The following is a 16,855-nucleotide window of genomic DNA, read 5'->3' as shown; positions in this document are numbered from 1 at the left end:
ATTTTATGTTCATAATACAATTGAGCAATGCAAGCCTAAGGAAATTATATGTTTAGTCAGTGCATTGATTCCACGTAGTTTACAACTTATGGCGTCTTATTTAAAAAAATAAAAATAAAATGAATTTGTTTTTGAACAGGATATATTTTGAAATGGAACCAATGGATATAGGTGGTTTTCATCAACAACAGTAAACCTGAAGGTGAGTTAGGTAATGTTTGGTGATTAAAAGGCTACAGATCTTTTGTTTCCAGGTTAAATTCGCTCCCCTGGAGATGAATTGGTGCCATCCATAGTCGGAGAAGGCCTCCACATTAATTTACTGAGTGGATTTAATTAACCTGTTTCTTTTTTGTGGTACCCTCATTATGGTGTCAAAAGGGATTTGGAAATCTTGCCCTAGTTTGGTTAAGATTGCTCCTTTTTTCTTCCGTTTGCCATCGTTTAGGTCACACTCGAGGCGAGCTTTTGCAGAGATCCGGCCTAGTTTTGGTGTTCGTAGGTGTCTGAATTCTCTGTGCACCCTTTCTAGACAATCCCCCTCTATTTAAACGTGTACTCAAATTGCAAATCCATTGACTCTTTGAAACGGACAAAGTTTTTTTTTTTTTTTTTTTCAGATTCCTGCTACCTAAGGAAACACTTGTTGATTTATTGAAATTGGACACATGCCTTTTTGTGTGAGGTGCGATAATTGAGTGTATGGCAGTATAGTTCATGTGAGTTTCTAAGGAGCAGCAGGAATTAGGGCTAATTTTGGACTGAATACTTTAGTCTGTGATTATATTTAGTTTGTTACTTATGACTTTCTAGTTTCTGTTCATGAGTAATGATTAAACACTCTTAAAAATAAAGATTTTTGGGAATTTTATTCTTGTGAATGTTACGGTAAATTAGGCACATGCTTATTAAGCAACATTTATATTTTGGTCCTCCTCTTAAATGAAGGACTACAGATATCTGTAAAAGTAACTGTTAAAAAAGACATTGAAGAGTATTTCTGCTAAACTTTCTTGTTTAGCTGAAATTGTTTCCCGACATTCTCTGAAATACAAAGCTAGTTGGTTTTATCATTTTTTCCAAAGTAGCAGCAGCAGCTTCCTCTTTCATTGTATGACAGGAAACAGGCGCTTAGTCTCTCCATGTCGGTTCCCACAGGTACAGCGTCTGCGCATCAGCCTCGATGCACGTGGCTGGCCTCCGTGTGAAAGGACTGGAGAAGTTGGGAACATGTAACCGAAATGTATGTTGCTTTCACTGGAAGATTAAGTTATGACATTTTGATGAACCACTATGAGGTCAAATAAAATGTTGAAACATAAATGGATAAATAGGTCACAAAAGCTGTTTTTCACTTGTACAAGTATAGACCATATCTACTTGAATAGGGAAAAATTGAAACCTCTAAAATTGTTGTTTCTGGAATCTGGAATTTAGCTCAAGGGCGAAATATTTCATTGGGAAGATTTCACATTGGGATCACCAACAGAAATCTGCTGGATTTGACTGACTTCCGTGTCCGCTGTGCTTCTTACATTGCTGAAATTTTCACAATGTACCTTTTTGCTTGGAAAATTTTGCTAAGGTGACCTCACTTTAAGGCAGTTCTTTCTACAGCTTCCATATTGTGTTATGACTTGTTTGTTTTTATATCATATCTTTATCATATCTCTGCCTCTGCTTAGATATACAAACACATTACAGTTTTATGTGTCTTTCATTGGAAAGGTACAAGACTCTATTACGTGTCATCCGTGGCATCTTCTACTTTGTATAAAACGGACCCCAGTGTGTTTATCAGGTATACTCCCACTAATGACTCTCTGTTTGGCACAGATGGTGAGCACTGAGGGTCTCCAGGCTTTGACAGACTGAGTCCAGGCTGATTAATGGAGTCTCTGAGGTCTCTTCCCCTGGGAGTACATGGCCTAAAGCCAATATGGAGGACTTTCCCTATGATGACTTACTTTACAATTAGACGGGGCACATTTAGCTATCATTAAAACCTGTTGCTCTATTTAGTTGAATAATTGTATACTAACCATAATTGCAGTGTAGATCTAGATCTCAAAGGGACACCTATCTTTATATTCACCTCGGCAAAATTTGAGCCTCAAAAGCAGCTCTCAGTTTGTTCATAAACTTAATGACTGCAATCGACACAGTACACCATTCAGCCAACAAATATTACTATTACTTTAGCCATGCTGTGATAATGTATAATCTATCACCTCAATTCTCACTTATGATGAATATTTAATGAGCAGTTCAGCAGGACACTCCCACGAGTCTGTTGCTGGTCCCCAAGGGCTTCAAATTACAACAAGATGGGGGAGGCTTAAAGCAAATTTTCCCTCCTTTTTTCCATACCAATTCAAGTATCCTTCAAAACTTCGTTTTGCATATCTATTTTAACAAATGTGTGTGTATGTGTGTGCGTTTCTCTTCTTGAGTGAATTATATAAATTATATTATTACATTTAATCTTTAATGAATTTCTTTGTCTAGATGTCTAGTGAAAGCTTAAAGAATTACTTAAACTTCCTGCAACTATTTATAATACTAATGATAATGTAGCTACCTGATTTCTCTCTATGCCGCATTTCATTGATTTATTGAAACTTCTCTAAGGAATCAACCTTCACCTCTCTCTGAGATCATTTTTATCTGTACGTTGGACCACTTTGCATAGTAGCCTGTATTTGCTTTAGTAAGTAATGGGGGAAGGGAACAAATGTGTAAGATTATACCTTCAAGGCAACGAACACCACATGTAGGGTACTCTTTAAAAGACAAATTATAGGACGTCATTAAAGCACAAAAATGAGTTAAACTCCACAGGATTTCACACAAACAAACATGCAAGAACATGATAAACTGCACTTGTAACATTCCTTTCAACCACAGGTGGACTTATTTTTTTACTGGGTGGAGTAAAACGGATTTAATCGAGGTTTGTACTGAAGCGGATCCAAATGGTGATCCAGTCCGTGTTTTTGCGCTTGCCTACAATTGTTGGGTCTGATTTCACCGTCCCCTTGCTTGCTTCTGTCCGCCATTTCGCGTTGTTCTGCTGGGCTCATCGCAAGTCGCGTCATGGAAGAACAATAAAGCGTCTTTGTTTCACTGCAGCTGACGAGTGGAAACGCTGAAGTGGCAGTGCACGAAATACACGATACACCCTGCATGCCGATAAAATACCAACAACAGTTTCATATTTTGTTCTGGTTCATTTAATTCTGCACCCCTCATTTGAGATTACAACCAGTACCCGGAAATAAACAAGCAATTTTAGACGTTTTGTATTTAGGCCTGATTTTTTTTTTTTTTTTTTTTTTTTTTTTTGGGTGGTAGCCTAAATTTTGGGAATGATGCAAAAATAAATATAAATACCAGTGCCATTTTCAGCGTTTTCGCAACTTATAAGCGTGAGCAATAGTATAAACGTTTTATGGTTGCTGAATGTTGAGCTATTTGAATAAGCAAAATCATCGTTTTGTGGTAGGCCTGGAGGCTACCGCATTGATATCCGGTAATTTCAATTAGCAGGGAAATTACTTTTTTTATATATATAAATGTCCACTGGTGTAAGATGGTGGTTAAATCATGTTCCTAAATAAATAATTTTCCCTGTTGTTTGTTCTGTATATCAGCAGTGTTTTATGAAACACTTGAGCACATTTGGGTGAGGCGAAAATAACTTCAGATTGTTAAAACCTTAATTGTGTCTCCTAACCCTAATACATCACAAAAGCAGGGAAATTGTCGTCTTTCTGCTTCTACTTTGCATTTTACATAGGTGTATTTAAATGGAAAGACAGACAGCCAGACTGAGTAGCCTAATTGCTGGAGATCTCGGTCTTTTGAACAATGCGCGTAGAATTAAATGAATGTTCATGAGAGCTTAACTTTTTGCACAAAAATATATTTCCCCCCTTAAACGTCATATACATTAGGTTAGGGCCTTAGTTCTTTTCATGTAGTATCACAAAGATAACACTAGATGGTACTAAATTGTCTTTATCGATCAATTTCAGGCAACACAGGACAGAGTTTTGAATAAAAGACTGGACAGACGAGTTCATAAGCAAATGCCAATTCAGCACGGCCAGCTTTCATTTTTTTATAATAAGTAACATTACCATATTATAAAATTGTATGTAATATAACTGACGATATGAATAATCAAGTGTTTGGCCTTCACGACCTAATTTAACGTAGCTAAATTGCATTTTTCCCCTCATGAAAATATACTGAAACTTTATTTGGGAATTCACATATTTTTATAAAAACTACATTCTGAAAATATGTTGCTTTGTTGGATGTAGAATTCTAAGTACAATTATTAGTAAAACTACAAATGTAAAACTGAATAATCCATGATCATATACTTGATTGTTATAGAGTGTAAAAATGATTTGCTTTATTCTGTAATGCATATTAACAGTAGTTTCCATAAATGCAGTAGGCCTGAATTCCAGCCTCATTGGAATTGCTTTTTCCCCCTTGATATCTTTATTGCCAAAGTGCAACTGAGTTCACAGACGATTCCACCTGGCTCAAAAATGAGCACTGTTTGTTTTGTGTGGTCTGTGGTGTTATCATGGTCAGATTCAGTTCATTGTGCAAGAGGTCTGGCTTGTTTCTTCATGTGTTGCTCTGTCTGGCCACAAGAGGAGGCTAGAGTACTGATATCACAGACACATGGATTCATGAATGTTGGGCCTTTTAGATCACACTAAAAGTAACGGAAAAAAACCCTTTTTTTAAGTCTTAATAGCTCTTCCTGTGGCAGCTTGTTTTATTGGCTCAGACACTAGAGTGGGAGTTAGTGGGAGGGAAGAGCCGTTTAAATTGGCTTGTCACTGTTAATTTGTTCTTGGGTTTTATCATTGCATGAAAGTCAAAGCATCTAGTCAAATATTGCATACTGTTTTAAGGAATTAAATAACAATCTATCACGAAAAGGCAACATTTCAGCATAAACTGGTGACTGTGCATAATGAAGGTAAATAAATTACCAAGAACAAAGTCCAAGTCCTGCCCACTTGAATGAGCTCCAAACAAGGTATGATTGCTGCAGTTAGATCAAGGAATGTTGCTTTGCTTTAGTAAAAAATTATTTATCCCCACTTCATGTTAAATACATAGTAGACAACAGTGTCTACAAAGTAACCTTTGGTAAATAGCACCTGTACATTTATTTTAAAGAATAATATATTTAAAAATATTACTAAATATCATATTCTCTGATATTTTGACTGTTTAAATGAGAAAATTAAAAGAGAAAAAAAAAACTATTTTCCCTAAATATTATTTCCCCTATGTGAGAGAGCCGTGGAGAGTTATACATGGCATTGAGGGCCAAGCTGAGACCATGTTAATTTTTGATCTGAAAGGACAGATAATTGTCAATGGTATCAGTGTCCACAACAGAAAAATATTACAGTTGCATTTACACTTATACATACAAAGGAGAAATATAGCAATTCATGCACAAACAATATTCATAATATACAATGTCAGGTTTATTAGACAACTAACGAGCAAGAGAACAGGAGAAATATAGAGAATAGTTTTTGCTTTTTGAAATATGTGATGGTTTCAGTAATTCGACAGGAGGTTGGCAGCTTATTCTACCAAAGAGCAACAGAGAGGGTTAAGTTTGAGAATGATTTTTTTCTTTATTTTTGTTTACCTTGTTGTTAAGAAACAACCAGGCGTAGCTCAGTTGGTGACCTGAGCTGTTGGGAGGGAGCATATATTTGTAGTGAATACATTTGCTCCAATACTTTTTGCATTCCGTAATATCCTTTCTCCAGTATCTAAAATGTCCCAAACCTTTCTGATATTCTGCCCAATTCTCATCATAACTGTTACTATAAGCCACCAATTGACTCTTACTGTGCTGGATGGGCAGAACGTGTCTCAGAGTCTCAGTTTCAGTGACATAGTTCTATGAGGAAATGTGGTTTTGTGGACAAACTGAAAAATATAGTCTCAAAATTGTTCTCTTTGCTCTAAGGACTTGTGCATAATAAGCTCAATTCTTGTCCCTGATGCCCAGTCGCTGTTTCTCTCTATTATTTTTGTTTTCTATGTGACTGTGAATGCTTCTTATTAAAACTAATGAATAAATACACAATGCAGCCTTTATGTCTGTGACATTCCTATAGTGTCATTTGCACAATGTGTGTTGTAGCTGAGCAGAGGACTTCTTCAATGTCCTAAAAATAACCTTGTCCAGTGGAGGGAAATGTTCATATTTTGATACTATTTGTTGCGTCCTAGTCAGACAAATATTTCAGCGACTCTGCTCTGAACTATTTTCAATGTTAGAATAGCATCCCTGACTGCAATGAGCCAACTTTACCAGACAACAGACAATGTGCGACAGATCAACAAAGGAGGGCAGTATCTGCAAACAGTTTAGCTAAATCAGGAGAAGAGGTCAAATAAATTAGGGGGGAGAATCAGGATATCTCTGCAAGAGGTTTATTAGAAGAAGTGTAAAAATGTGACATACTTGAAAATGTAGAGTTTACTTATATTTTGAAATAAGATCATAATGGTTTTAACAAAATTCAGCCTTTGACTTTCAAAAAATGTTTTCATTTTTCTTGGGACAATAATACATTTGATACTTTTGGTTCTACTTTTCAGACTACAAAGTAATGTTAGTGAAGAATCATGTGGTCACAGATCTGTTTATTTCTGTTGCTCACTGTTTACTTGTTCATCACTCCTGTAAGATACATTTATATGAGTTGTAGCACATTAAATATATACTGTAGGTGTGCTAGTGTGCTTCACTGATCAGCTATGTAAAAACTCCTTAGCTTCAGGCACTAGCTTTTGCTGCATACTCCAAATCCTTTATTGCACCTTATATTAGACCATAAAGTAATTTGAGCTCAACCACTTCAAAAAAATGAAAAGGGTACACACTATAAGCAAAAATGTATGAACAAGGATTTTCCACAAATAATAGACATAATGTCTATAATCAGGCCTATATTTTTTATGTTCGCTTTCACCAGACTTTTTCTTAAAGGTCTGTGTTAATGGATTACTATAGGCCTATCTTTATTCAAAATGTAGGAGATAAGGAAAAAAGTTAACAAGTAGCACAAATCAGATATGGACCTCAAGAGTTCATACAAAACAGGTTTTTTAGTCCCAGTGAAGTAATGTTTTTTCTGTGCAAACAGACTCCTTTGGCTATTGCACCTGTTTTGCTGCTCTTTTAGCATCCTGCAGATGACCACTGTATTTTTAAAATCGCATATAAACTCGAAAGAGCTTGTAAAAATGCATCTTGAGAGGACATGCACTCTGTTTAAGTCCTCTGTTGTAGGATGCTTTCTGTGTGCTTTCTGTGTTTCCCTTTTGCTTCAGACATAAAAGAATGGGGAAACAGAGCAGTGTGAATTTAGAAGATATATGTTTTAAAAGAGTACTGATATGACATGAAAACAGCCCAGGATAAATACACTGAGTCGGCTTTACTGTACAAAAAGAGCTGCCTGAAGTCCTAAATTTGAGACATATCAATTGCATCATTCCCACGACTCACTTTTCAAGTTAATTTCACTGTCAAAACACACAATAACTTCTTTTTTTAAAAGGATGGGAAAGCTTCCTGAACCTTTTATGTATGATTTCTTTTATGTTCCCTTAATAAAACATTCACCACCCCATGTGAATTAAGAAATCTCTGAAGCATACAGTAGGCCTTTTTATTAAGTTATTAATTATTATCAAATATGAGTAAATAATTGTATATGAACATCTAATCATAACAAACATCATTAGTATTATTATTTAATAAAATACATTATTTGGTGTATTTTAAGGTCTATCGGTATTTTCTACATCTTGAAAATAGAAAAGCAGGCTCTGATGATGGCATGGATTCAAGCCTGATATTTTGCCTTGGCATTGACCACGATATTGCAGCTGCTAACAAATTATGTAGAGGATCGAAGAGAATCATACTCGAGGGTGCTGCTCCTCCAAGACCTGTTTAGCCATTCATTGTACAAAGGTATACCTATGTATTTGCTTGTATTAATCCAGCAAAAATGGTAGATTATTTCACTTCCATGAACAAACTAGTTGTTTGTAAAGCATGGCATTCAGAACAGTTCAATCATGCTTTGTTTGCATTGGGTAGACAGTAAACTCTGACACTCAAATCTTTGAGATGGGGTAATGTGAGGCCACGGTTTTCATAAGACAAATTAATTATTATTAACAATGTTTAACATTCTTATTTTAGTTCACCCGTTGACATTCTATATATTTTTATTTAAAAAGAAAAATAAATGCCATGCTTTTAGTAAAGGTCTATCTCACATCCTATCTCATTCCCCCTCTCTTGTTATCGATCATTTCACCAAGGGCACCATGCCTAATTTATGACTTCACACTCTTGTGGGAAGGACAGGAAGAATTGGGTTACACCTCACCCAGTCTGAACCGTTTGAGTACAGAATTTCTCTTTCTGGCTGTTGTACATTGCCATGTTTATTTGTATCCATCCGATTTTCATTGGACCACATTCAATACCAAGTACACTGAGACATTCTTCAAAATATCTTTACAACACACTATTAATATCTTAGAGCATGTGACTTACAATACATCATAACGCCCAAAATGGTAACAATAACACTATTCTAATCCTAATATCATTGTATCCACAAAAATTATTTGAGAGCATGTAGTTTACAATGCATTGCTATGCCCAAAAGAGTAACAATATTAGTAGTGTTATATTAATATCACTGTAATCAAGTAAAATTGTCCTCCATGTGGAAGTTTTTTGAGCCTCTAACAGAATTGTTGCTTTACAGTAATTGTCTGCTAGGGATCAGCAGAGTGTGCTTGCTCTCATTATGCCTAAAATACACCAGACCAGTGTTATTACTTTCAAATAAGCACCTTTTCCTTGCGGAAATGGCATCTCTATTCCAAAACATTCTTTAAGGGGAAGTTCAATGCCACTCTCAGAAACCCATATTCTTCTAGGAAAGCAGAGATTAAAGCAAAGAGGGCAAAGATTAAACAGAGACTTATAAGAGAATAAATTAGACCGGTTTAATATTATCACTGTAAGACACAGAGAAAATGCCAGGAGCTGCTATGATATGTTTTTTCCACTAGAGGGAACACATTCCTGTCTCCAGTACGCTTTTTATGAGAAGAAAAAAAAATGGATGAATGCAAATACAAAAACAGCTTTATTTGAGGAGGATAATGCCTTGGTTTTTTTTAGGAGAAGAACAACATGTTGAATGTGTTTTCTAAAGCCAGATAACCCTGGACCCTGCCCCTTACTAATGTCTACCTGATGTCTCGCACAGCCAATTATCTGCCTTTGCTAGAAGATCATCTGAGTTAGATGATCTAAGGTAAAAGCAGGTTATGTTTTCACTGACAGTATTATAACATCAGATATTTACACTGTTTATAACATGTATAAAACTCGGCACTAAACATTTATAAATCTATATGCTAAATGTTAGACAAGAATGGGTAGTTAATTATTTTAGTAAGTGGTGAGAATCTGTCATTTGATTGTACAAACAAGCAAACTTAATTTGGCTGTTTTTTTTTGTTTTTTTTTACTAAATGTTTAGATTAGCAAGATGACCTATATGTAGGCCTATTGGTGGGAACAGGTTTTTCCAAGAGATGTGCCAAGTTATTAATGATTTCATTTTATCCAGTGTTCTTCCATATTATTCATGTTCAAATATTTACTATCCCTCTTATTTGCCAGGTCGAACGTGAGTATTTATTATTATTATTTTTTACAATTTTGTTACACTTCACTCATTTACACACTGCCGCCACAAAATTTGATCTCATAAAAAGTCATTCGCGCCAGAAATCTTTTGGAATCCATTTTCCAGGCTTTCTCGCACGCTGTGTGTCATTTCTTTCTCGACATCTCTGTCATCCAATCATTTCGCCCAAAGCGTCAACTGTGGGTTGTGATCGCCTGGGTATCCAATGAGATGCGTCCGACTGCAAGAAGTCTCGCCATCAAAGTAGAATTTGAATGTAGGTTATGGTGAAGTATCCGAAATTCCCCTCCCCTCTATGTTCGCCGGCGAGGTTATGGCTTCTGCTTTGTTTAAATGCGACTCATCCCGAATATGAAAGCACAAGACGTGTTTTAACTATTTTAAAACAATATTATTTACAGAGCCCAACCTGAGGAAGACGCATTTTCATTAAAACATAAATATAAAACGGTAGTGGTTGCACCGTCTTACATCGTGTGGTTAGTTTTTTCCCCTCAGTAATAAAGATCTGATCAACTAAATATGGCTTTCCTGCTCTGTGTGAGGTTATGAAACTAAAACAGCATGTCTGATAAAGTTGTGTCTGCTTTGTGTGTATTTTCTCGTCTTGTGTGTGTGTGTGTGTGTGTGTGTGTGTGTGTGTGTGTGTGTGTGTGTGAAAATAGCTGTTTTTTCGTTTACTCGTAGTGCCAAGTTTAGTGCGAAATTCACTGAAAGGGGAGGGGCTGCATCTGGCATGAAAATGTTTCCCAAATGCATCCCCTACATGCTTTAAAAACAACATTTCCTTAATGTGCTACTTCGGCATGGTAACTGGCTGTCTATTAATAATGTAGGTGCTGTGTTTGGAGGTGATTTAGGGGTCAATAAGTCTAAGCAGTTCGTACACATACGGCATTTGCTAACTTATTGATATTAATGATGAGAGTAACGACTTTACGTTTTAACATGTCGTATCAACGTATTTTGTTGAGGAAATGTGGAATTGTGTTGCGAGAAAGCGGAGGTAAGGAGGTGTGTCTTCTCTAGTGAAATACCGGCTGGGGGTGTGTCATTTTACGTTTAGAAATACTTTCCATTGTTCCACTCTATTGCCTTAAAAATACGCCCCCTGAGTCCGCTGACCAATCAAACACAACCGGCCGCCTCTTATGCTCCGCCCACAAATCTATAATAAAGCCTCCTTCATCACATGCCGTCGGCATAAGAAACCTTCATTACAACAGTGTTTGTTGGAGGATACGGGTGGATTATTCTTGCTTTTTCCTGCGTTCTGAAATTTGATATAAAATATTAATTATGGCAGACACAAAGGTTGACTCCGCTACAGAAATCTCAGCAAAGGTAAGAAAAGATGTCTCTGGATACACGAAATTCTCATTCAAAAGCATGTTCTGTCTTTCGTTTGTCTTAGTTAAGATTTAACGTGGGCTATTTTTGGCTGTAACCGGAAAGGATCGTTGATGAATTATTAAAAGTAAACAAGAAAAAGTACGCGATAACTGTTTTCTAAGTGATTTAAACTGCTACACTGTAATGTGAATTTCAAATGGATACATTTGTAACGCGCTCTTTAGCGCGTGAGGAATGAGAGCACATTCAAACGCAATTTCTCATTGTCCGGAATGTAACAGTCTGCGCGCGCGGGTTCTTTGTTTATACAAGCGTATCGGTTCCCCTTTGAACAGCGGCGATGTGTACTGTAATGCTTTCGTATTTCAGATCTAGAATCTATACAATACCTTACACAATTTGCATATTTGTTTATTGGTATGGCTTTTATGGCTTCTGTACATTTTCGTTCAACAATTGTTCGGAGTACTCGTTAAGGCTACTTCCAAATCCCCATTCATTACCGGTTAGTTTGTAGCTAACAGACATTACGGCAGGTTTTAGGACGCGTTTGATCGGTCGATGGCTTCAGGGCTGAAAGTTTGCCTAGGCAGCTTGAAGCATCAATCGATAGGAAATCTCAAGTATAATAATAAACGAATTGGTCATACATTTGATGGGAGTAAATAAGCACATACATTTACAAGTAATTTCGAATTACCGCTGGGGTTTAATTCCATGTCCAATAACGACTGCTCTGATGTAGGCAGCGGAACGCGACGCGGAACTTGGACGCTGCAGTGCATCGGATTTCAAACGCAAATTTCGAAGTTTTCTGGTTAAAAAAAAACGAGTGCAGAAATGGTATCTCGAAGCGTTTGATGTTCAGTATTAAGATACTGTGGTGGTGGTGCCGTACGTCTCGTAGGCTACTCGAAAGCCCTTTAATCTCATAAATGCCTCCAGTTGATATGCTCGCTCAAACATTGATCTGTCTAATAGCTACTGTTCATTTCCGACGAGTTGATATTTTTCCATGTGTGACAGCAACGTGGGCTTGTTGGTTTACTAGTTTGAAGCCAGGGACGTCGGTGAATTTAAGGGGGCGGTCCTAGTTGATATGGTTGATAAACGGCTTAAAGGCTGAAGATTATATAAACGAATTAATGAAAATGTTTGCATGGCGAAGGCTCGTTTAACTGCTTTTTGCAATGCTTTAACTGAAAAGAGAGCAGTCAACGCAAATTCAAAGAGCACATGATGATCATGTCATTTATGACTTTTTATTTATAATTTTTTTTGCCTACGGTTTCTTGACAATTCTGCGACTGCGCGAACTAAATCCAGGTTAACGTGACGGTGGTGGCGTGCGTGCCGAACTCGGTAGTGTTCGGAAAGAACAGATCGTGAAAGCCATGCGTATGCTTTCTTTGTCCTTCATTCGAGTTCGGCATTGACTCGCTGAACTACGGTCCAGTGGCTTTGAATTATCTTCCTTGATTTGTGTATTAAGCTTCTCTTTTTTTTCCGGGGCCGCGTTGTAAGCTTTTGCTTGCGTGCCAAAATATGGTTGCTTATTGGATTTACCTTTTACAATACCCACAGCAGCCGAATCTCACTTAAGTGTCAGATTACAAGCGAGCTCACTCGGTAAGAGGCGGGAGCAGGAGTCGTTGATGGACAACTAAATTCGTTGCTGCAGCCACTGAGGCGTCAATGTCAGAGGGGCGTCATTAGAGATGAAATTTAAATTTGTGCGCATAGGGGGCGTTTTGCTCACGTCAGTCGTAATCTGCATCGACTCTGTCTATTGGAGTCAGATGGCTCCAGTCTTACGAAGTTAAATGTTTTTTTTTTTTTTAAAAAGCACATTTTATTATTTTTTATATATTTTTTTTTTTTAAATGTAGGACCTGAAGGAGAAGAAGCTCCTTGATGAAAAGGAAAATGGAAAAGAAGCCACTAATGGAAAGGTAAATAAATGCTTGCCAGTGTTCTTGACCTCTCTATTAAACTACTTGAGTGTTCCATGGGGATTATGCAATTTTACAATTACCTTTTCTAAATTGTGAAAAGGAGAATGAAGAAAATGGAGAGCCTGAAATTGATGATGAAGAGGATGATGAGGTGGATGAGGAAGATGAAGAGGAAGGAGAGGGTAGGTGCAACACTGTTCAAATTTTTCAGGATGTGACAAATTAATTTGTTTTAATTATGTGGCTACTGGTCAACTTCTATAGGTGATGAAGAGGACGAGGATGACGACGATGATGATGAGCTAGGCGGAGGAACAAAACGGACTGCTGAAGATGATGATGAAGATGAGGAGGTACACAAGAATTGCTACCTAAAGAATACTGAATTATTGTATCTTGAAAGTACAAGTAAATCATTTTAAATAAAACCTTTTTTTTTTTTTTCCAGGATGATGTTGATCCAAAAAAGCAGAAGACAGATGATTAGAGGATTGTTTCACATTGCTGAGCAGGTGTAGACGCCTCTGCTTTAACCCAAAATGTTGGAGCCAGTGGCATAAAGGACTCAAATACATAAAACATGGTCATTTTCAAGTTTTCATCCATGTCAACCAACTCGACCCCCAATTAAAAATTTTCTAGAGAATCGACCACAACTCAGATTTTCAGCGTTCACAACAAAATGCTTAAGATAAGGATTTGTTTGTATTTTTATTTACATTTTATATTTTTGTACATATTGTGAAGAGATCAGCCACTTTATCATGATCTCCTGTGACCAAAACGGTGCTTCTTTATGGAAATTTTACTTGTTTGACCATGTCTCGATATTTCAACATAAAGGCAACATGTATAAAATCACCAGTCATTGAACTCCGAGCATTCCAGTAAATTTTATGTATGAACTTTAGTTGTACCATAAACTAGTTTTTGTATGGGAGGGCTAGGCCAAAGAAAAGGAGTTTTGGTTTCTTTTGACTTTTTGTCTACATTATTTGTTTTACCTTGGCCTGTTTGTTGTATGTGTGGAGTTTGTTGTTCAACAATAAACTTAACTTTTATTTTGTGAGTTAAACCTCTTGTTTGTTCGTTTCAAAATCACATAATTTTGCTGTTCATTTTGTGAGAGCAAAATAGGTGTAACTAGAAAAATGTAAAGATGTATTGATAATGCCTTTCCTTCATTGTGTTGTCTCCAAGGACATCTGATCCACATAGTAGTTCATGAGATGCTTCAATTCAGGAGAAATTTAAGAGTTTAAGACTTCTGTGTATGAAAATAAACAGATTTGTTATGTGGTTAAAAGCAAACCTCCCAAACTACAGAATGATTTATGACAGGGTTATTCAAATCTTATCCTGGAGGGCCAATGCGCTGCAGAGTTTAGCTCCAACCCTGATCAAACTCTCCTACCTGTGATTTTTCTAATGATGGTGACGACACTGATTAGCATGCTCAGCTGTGTTTGATCAGGGTTGGAGCTAAACTCTGCAGCGCATTCGCCCTCCAGGACAATATTTGAATAACCCTGATTTATGATGTTACACTTGGAAACATCAGAAATGCAAAATGGCATAATTCTACAAACTAATTGATTAATTTGCAGCATTCTGAAAGGGGTAAAGGTAATTAAAAAAAATTGTAAAAGCCATCGTTTCATATCCTTCAGCCGGTCTAAGACTTTCAAAAAGCAGGTTTTCTGTTAGATGTTCTGTTCTAAAGCTAGATTTTACAGACATTTGTTTAGAAAGGGAATGGTGGTATGATACTGTTGAAAGCAGGCTTTTAACATTCATTACACATTTACATCTGTGTCCTCACTGCCTTCACACAGCTGCCTGAGATTTCCCCATTAGACTTATAATAAGTGCAGGTCATTTGGCTCTGCAGACATGTACAGTGTGTGTGTTTGGCTAAAACACTGGCTGATGTCATATTTTAGGCTTATATGTCCGGGTCAGGTTTGAGGAAGTGAATACTTGCGAGCAAGTGAATGAATGGATGTATTTAAGACCAATCGGCCATATTATGCCTTTTTTATTTTCTTCAGAGACATTTGGAAATCCTCAACCTTTTATGATTCCATGAAATAAAAACAGCTCAGAAAACAGGAACTTTTATGAAAATACTGACAAATACCATTTAAGGTGGTATTTGGATTTTATATTTCACCTCACATTTTGTCCTACCAGTTCATGCCTTGCATATCTCTCACATATTTCCCAGTTTTCAGTGCAAACATGTGCTTTGATCGTGATAAGAGAGGAGCTGCTTAGTCTAGACCGGATGGCAGCTGTCCACCAGCCTTCACTGAAGTGCATCTCAATATGCAAGCAGCAGCTTGAGTGTTTGAGGCTCTAGCAGCACCACTACTGGTATGTGACAACAGCATGACGCCAATCTTTCAAACCCAACGTGTTAATGCATGTCAAGATGTAGGCTACTGAAATTCAGTGAACTAGCAAGTCTAAACTGACAAATAGCACAGCGGCTACATTTCTCAGGCATACTAAGTAAGGTGGCATACTAAGTAAGTTAGTATGTACTTACTAACTTGGTGATGAGTAGGAAATGAGGAAGTGAGCATTTTCAAACATGCAGTAGGCCTGAATGAAACACAGTAGCAAAAGGTGGTTAACACATTTAAAAGTTAAAAAGATCCGCCTCAGATAGCCTACTACAGTCGTTCAAATAAGTTGACACTTTATTAATTTTTTAAGATGTATTAAATAATCTTACCAAATGTGCAGAGATTTTAAAACACCCCGAATCAAAGAATATCCAGTTTAAATATTTATCTACGATAAATGTTTTTCCCCCTTTACGACAGGCTAATTAAAAACTAAAACGCTTTACAGATAATTAAAACGGACCAATCACAGGTAAAACACGTCCCATGTTATACAAAAAATGATGTAAAATAATAACTTTTCTATATCCTCATTAACATTTATATCAGCGCGATACGCAGACCTACATTCTGCACGAGTTCTTAGTAGATATGACCAAGTGAAGCGCATCCCATTCAAATTAGTCGTCCACTCGTCTCGTTAAAATTCAAGGTCCTTTTCTGCCACCTACTGGCAACCAAAGCTGTTGCACATCAGCTACTTCACATTAAGCTATATAGCTTATAAAAGGCGAGGAATGGAAAGGGTTACGAGAGCCGACTTAAAAGGTTAAACGTATTTTCAAACTTGAAACGAGTCCTATGTGATCCGGATCAAAGATTATCTCATAACACACGCAAATTAAATCGATATCTTTAAGAAATGAACATTATGCAAAATAAAGATTTTATAGCCTAAGATTTTTATTATTATTATTATTATTATTATAGTCGTTTGATAAATTGTAAACTAAGTTGGATTGTTAATTTAGACAGTAGCCTAAATCTCACATTGACAAAGACTTTGTTAAAAAAAAAAAAGAAAAAAAAATCACTATGACATCATGGTACTTTAAGATTGCCATATATTCCATGGTATTTACATGATGCTCCAAGGTATACATCCATGTTATGTGAAAAATGTTTTTTTAGTTCCTCCTTCCAACCATTTACTCGGCAACTGTTAGTCAAAATTTACATTCTAGGTAAGTTCCAAGGGTTTGGAGACAAAGACTATACAAATGTAGGTGGCAAGTTGATTTTTTAAAACAGACATGACCCAGCTGTACCCGTTGATGCATTCAATTGGGGATTGGGGGAGGGGCAAAATCCCCTAACCACT

At 36.7% G+C, this 16,855-nt stretch overlaps 1 protein-coding gene and 1 long non-coding RNA gene across 2 annotated transcripts; one reads left to right on the top strand and one right to left on the bottom strand.

Moving 5' to 3' along the window:
* The first annotated feature begins 11,001 nt into the window (after nucleotides 1-11,001).
* ptmab (prothymosin alpha b) lies at nucleotides 11,002-14,198 on the top strand. Its single transcript, XM_026206381.1, has 5 exons — nucleotides 11,002-11,159; nucleotides 13,058-13,120; nucleotides 13,224-13,305; nucleotides 13,388-13,476; nucleotides 13,572-14,198. The coding sequence occupies exons 1-5, from the start codon at nucleotides 11,115-11,117 to the stop codon at nucleotides 13,608-13,610; spliced, it is 318 nt and encodes a 105-aa protein (XP_026062166.1). The 5' UTR covers nucleotides 11,002-11,114; the 3' UTR covers nucleotides 13,611-14,198.
* Nucleotides 13,844-16,040, bottom strand: LOC113045749 (uncharacterized). The gene is made up of 2 exons (XR_003276028.1): nucleotides 15,864-16,040; nucleotides 13,844-15,730 (listed from the first exon to the last, which is right to left on the bottom strand). It is a non-coding gene; the product is annotated as an uncharacterized LOC113045749 (long non-coding RNA).
* Between the last annotated feature and the right edge of the window lie 815 nt (nucleotides 16,041-16,855).

The sequence above is a fragment of the Carassius auratus genome, chromosome 27 (genome assembly GCF_003368295.1).
Source record: "Carassius auratus strain Wakin chromosome 27, ASM336829v1, whole genome shotgun sequence".
NCBI classification, from domain to species: Eukaryota; Metazoa; Chordata; class Actinopteri; order Cypriniformes; family Cyprinidae; genus Carassius; species Carassius auratus.
This window is presented reverse-complemented; position numbering and strand designations above follow the sequence as displayed.

Excerpts from the sequence above, each read along its gene's own strand:
- ptmab (XM_026206381.1), top strand. The coding sequence starts at position 11,115 with ATGGCAGACACAAAGGTTGACTCCGCTACAGAAATCTCAGCAAAG. Across the intron at positions 13,121-13,223 it reads AAGAAGCCACTAATGGAAAG|GAGAATGAAGAAAATGGAGA; the intron begins GTAAATAAATGC and ends AATTGTGAAAAG. Across the intron at positions 13,306-13,387 it reads AGATGAAGAGGAAGGAGAGG|GTGATGAAGAGGACGAGGAT; the intron begins GTAGGTGCAACA and ends CAACTTCTATAG.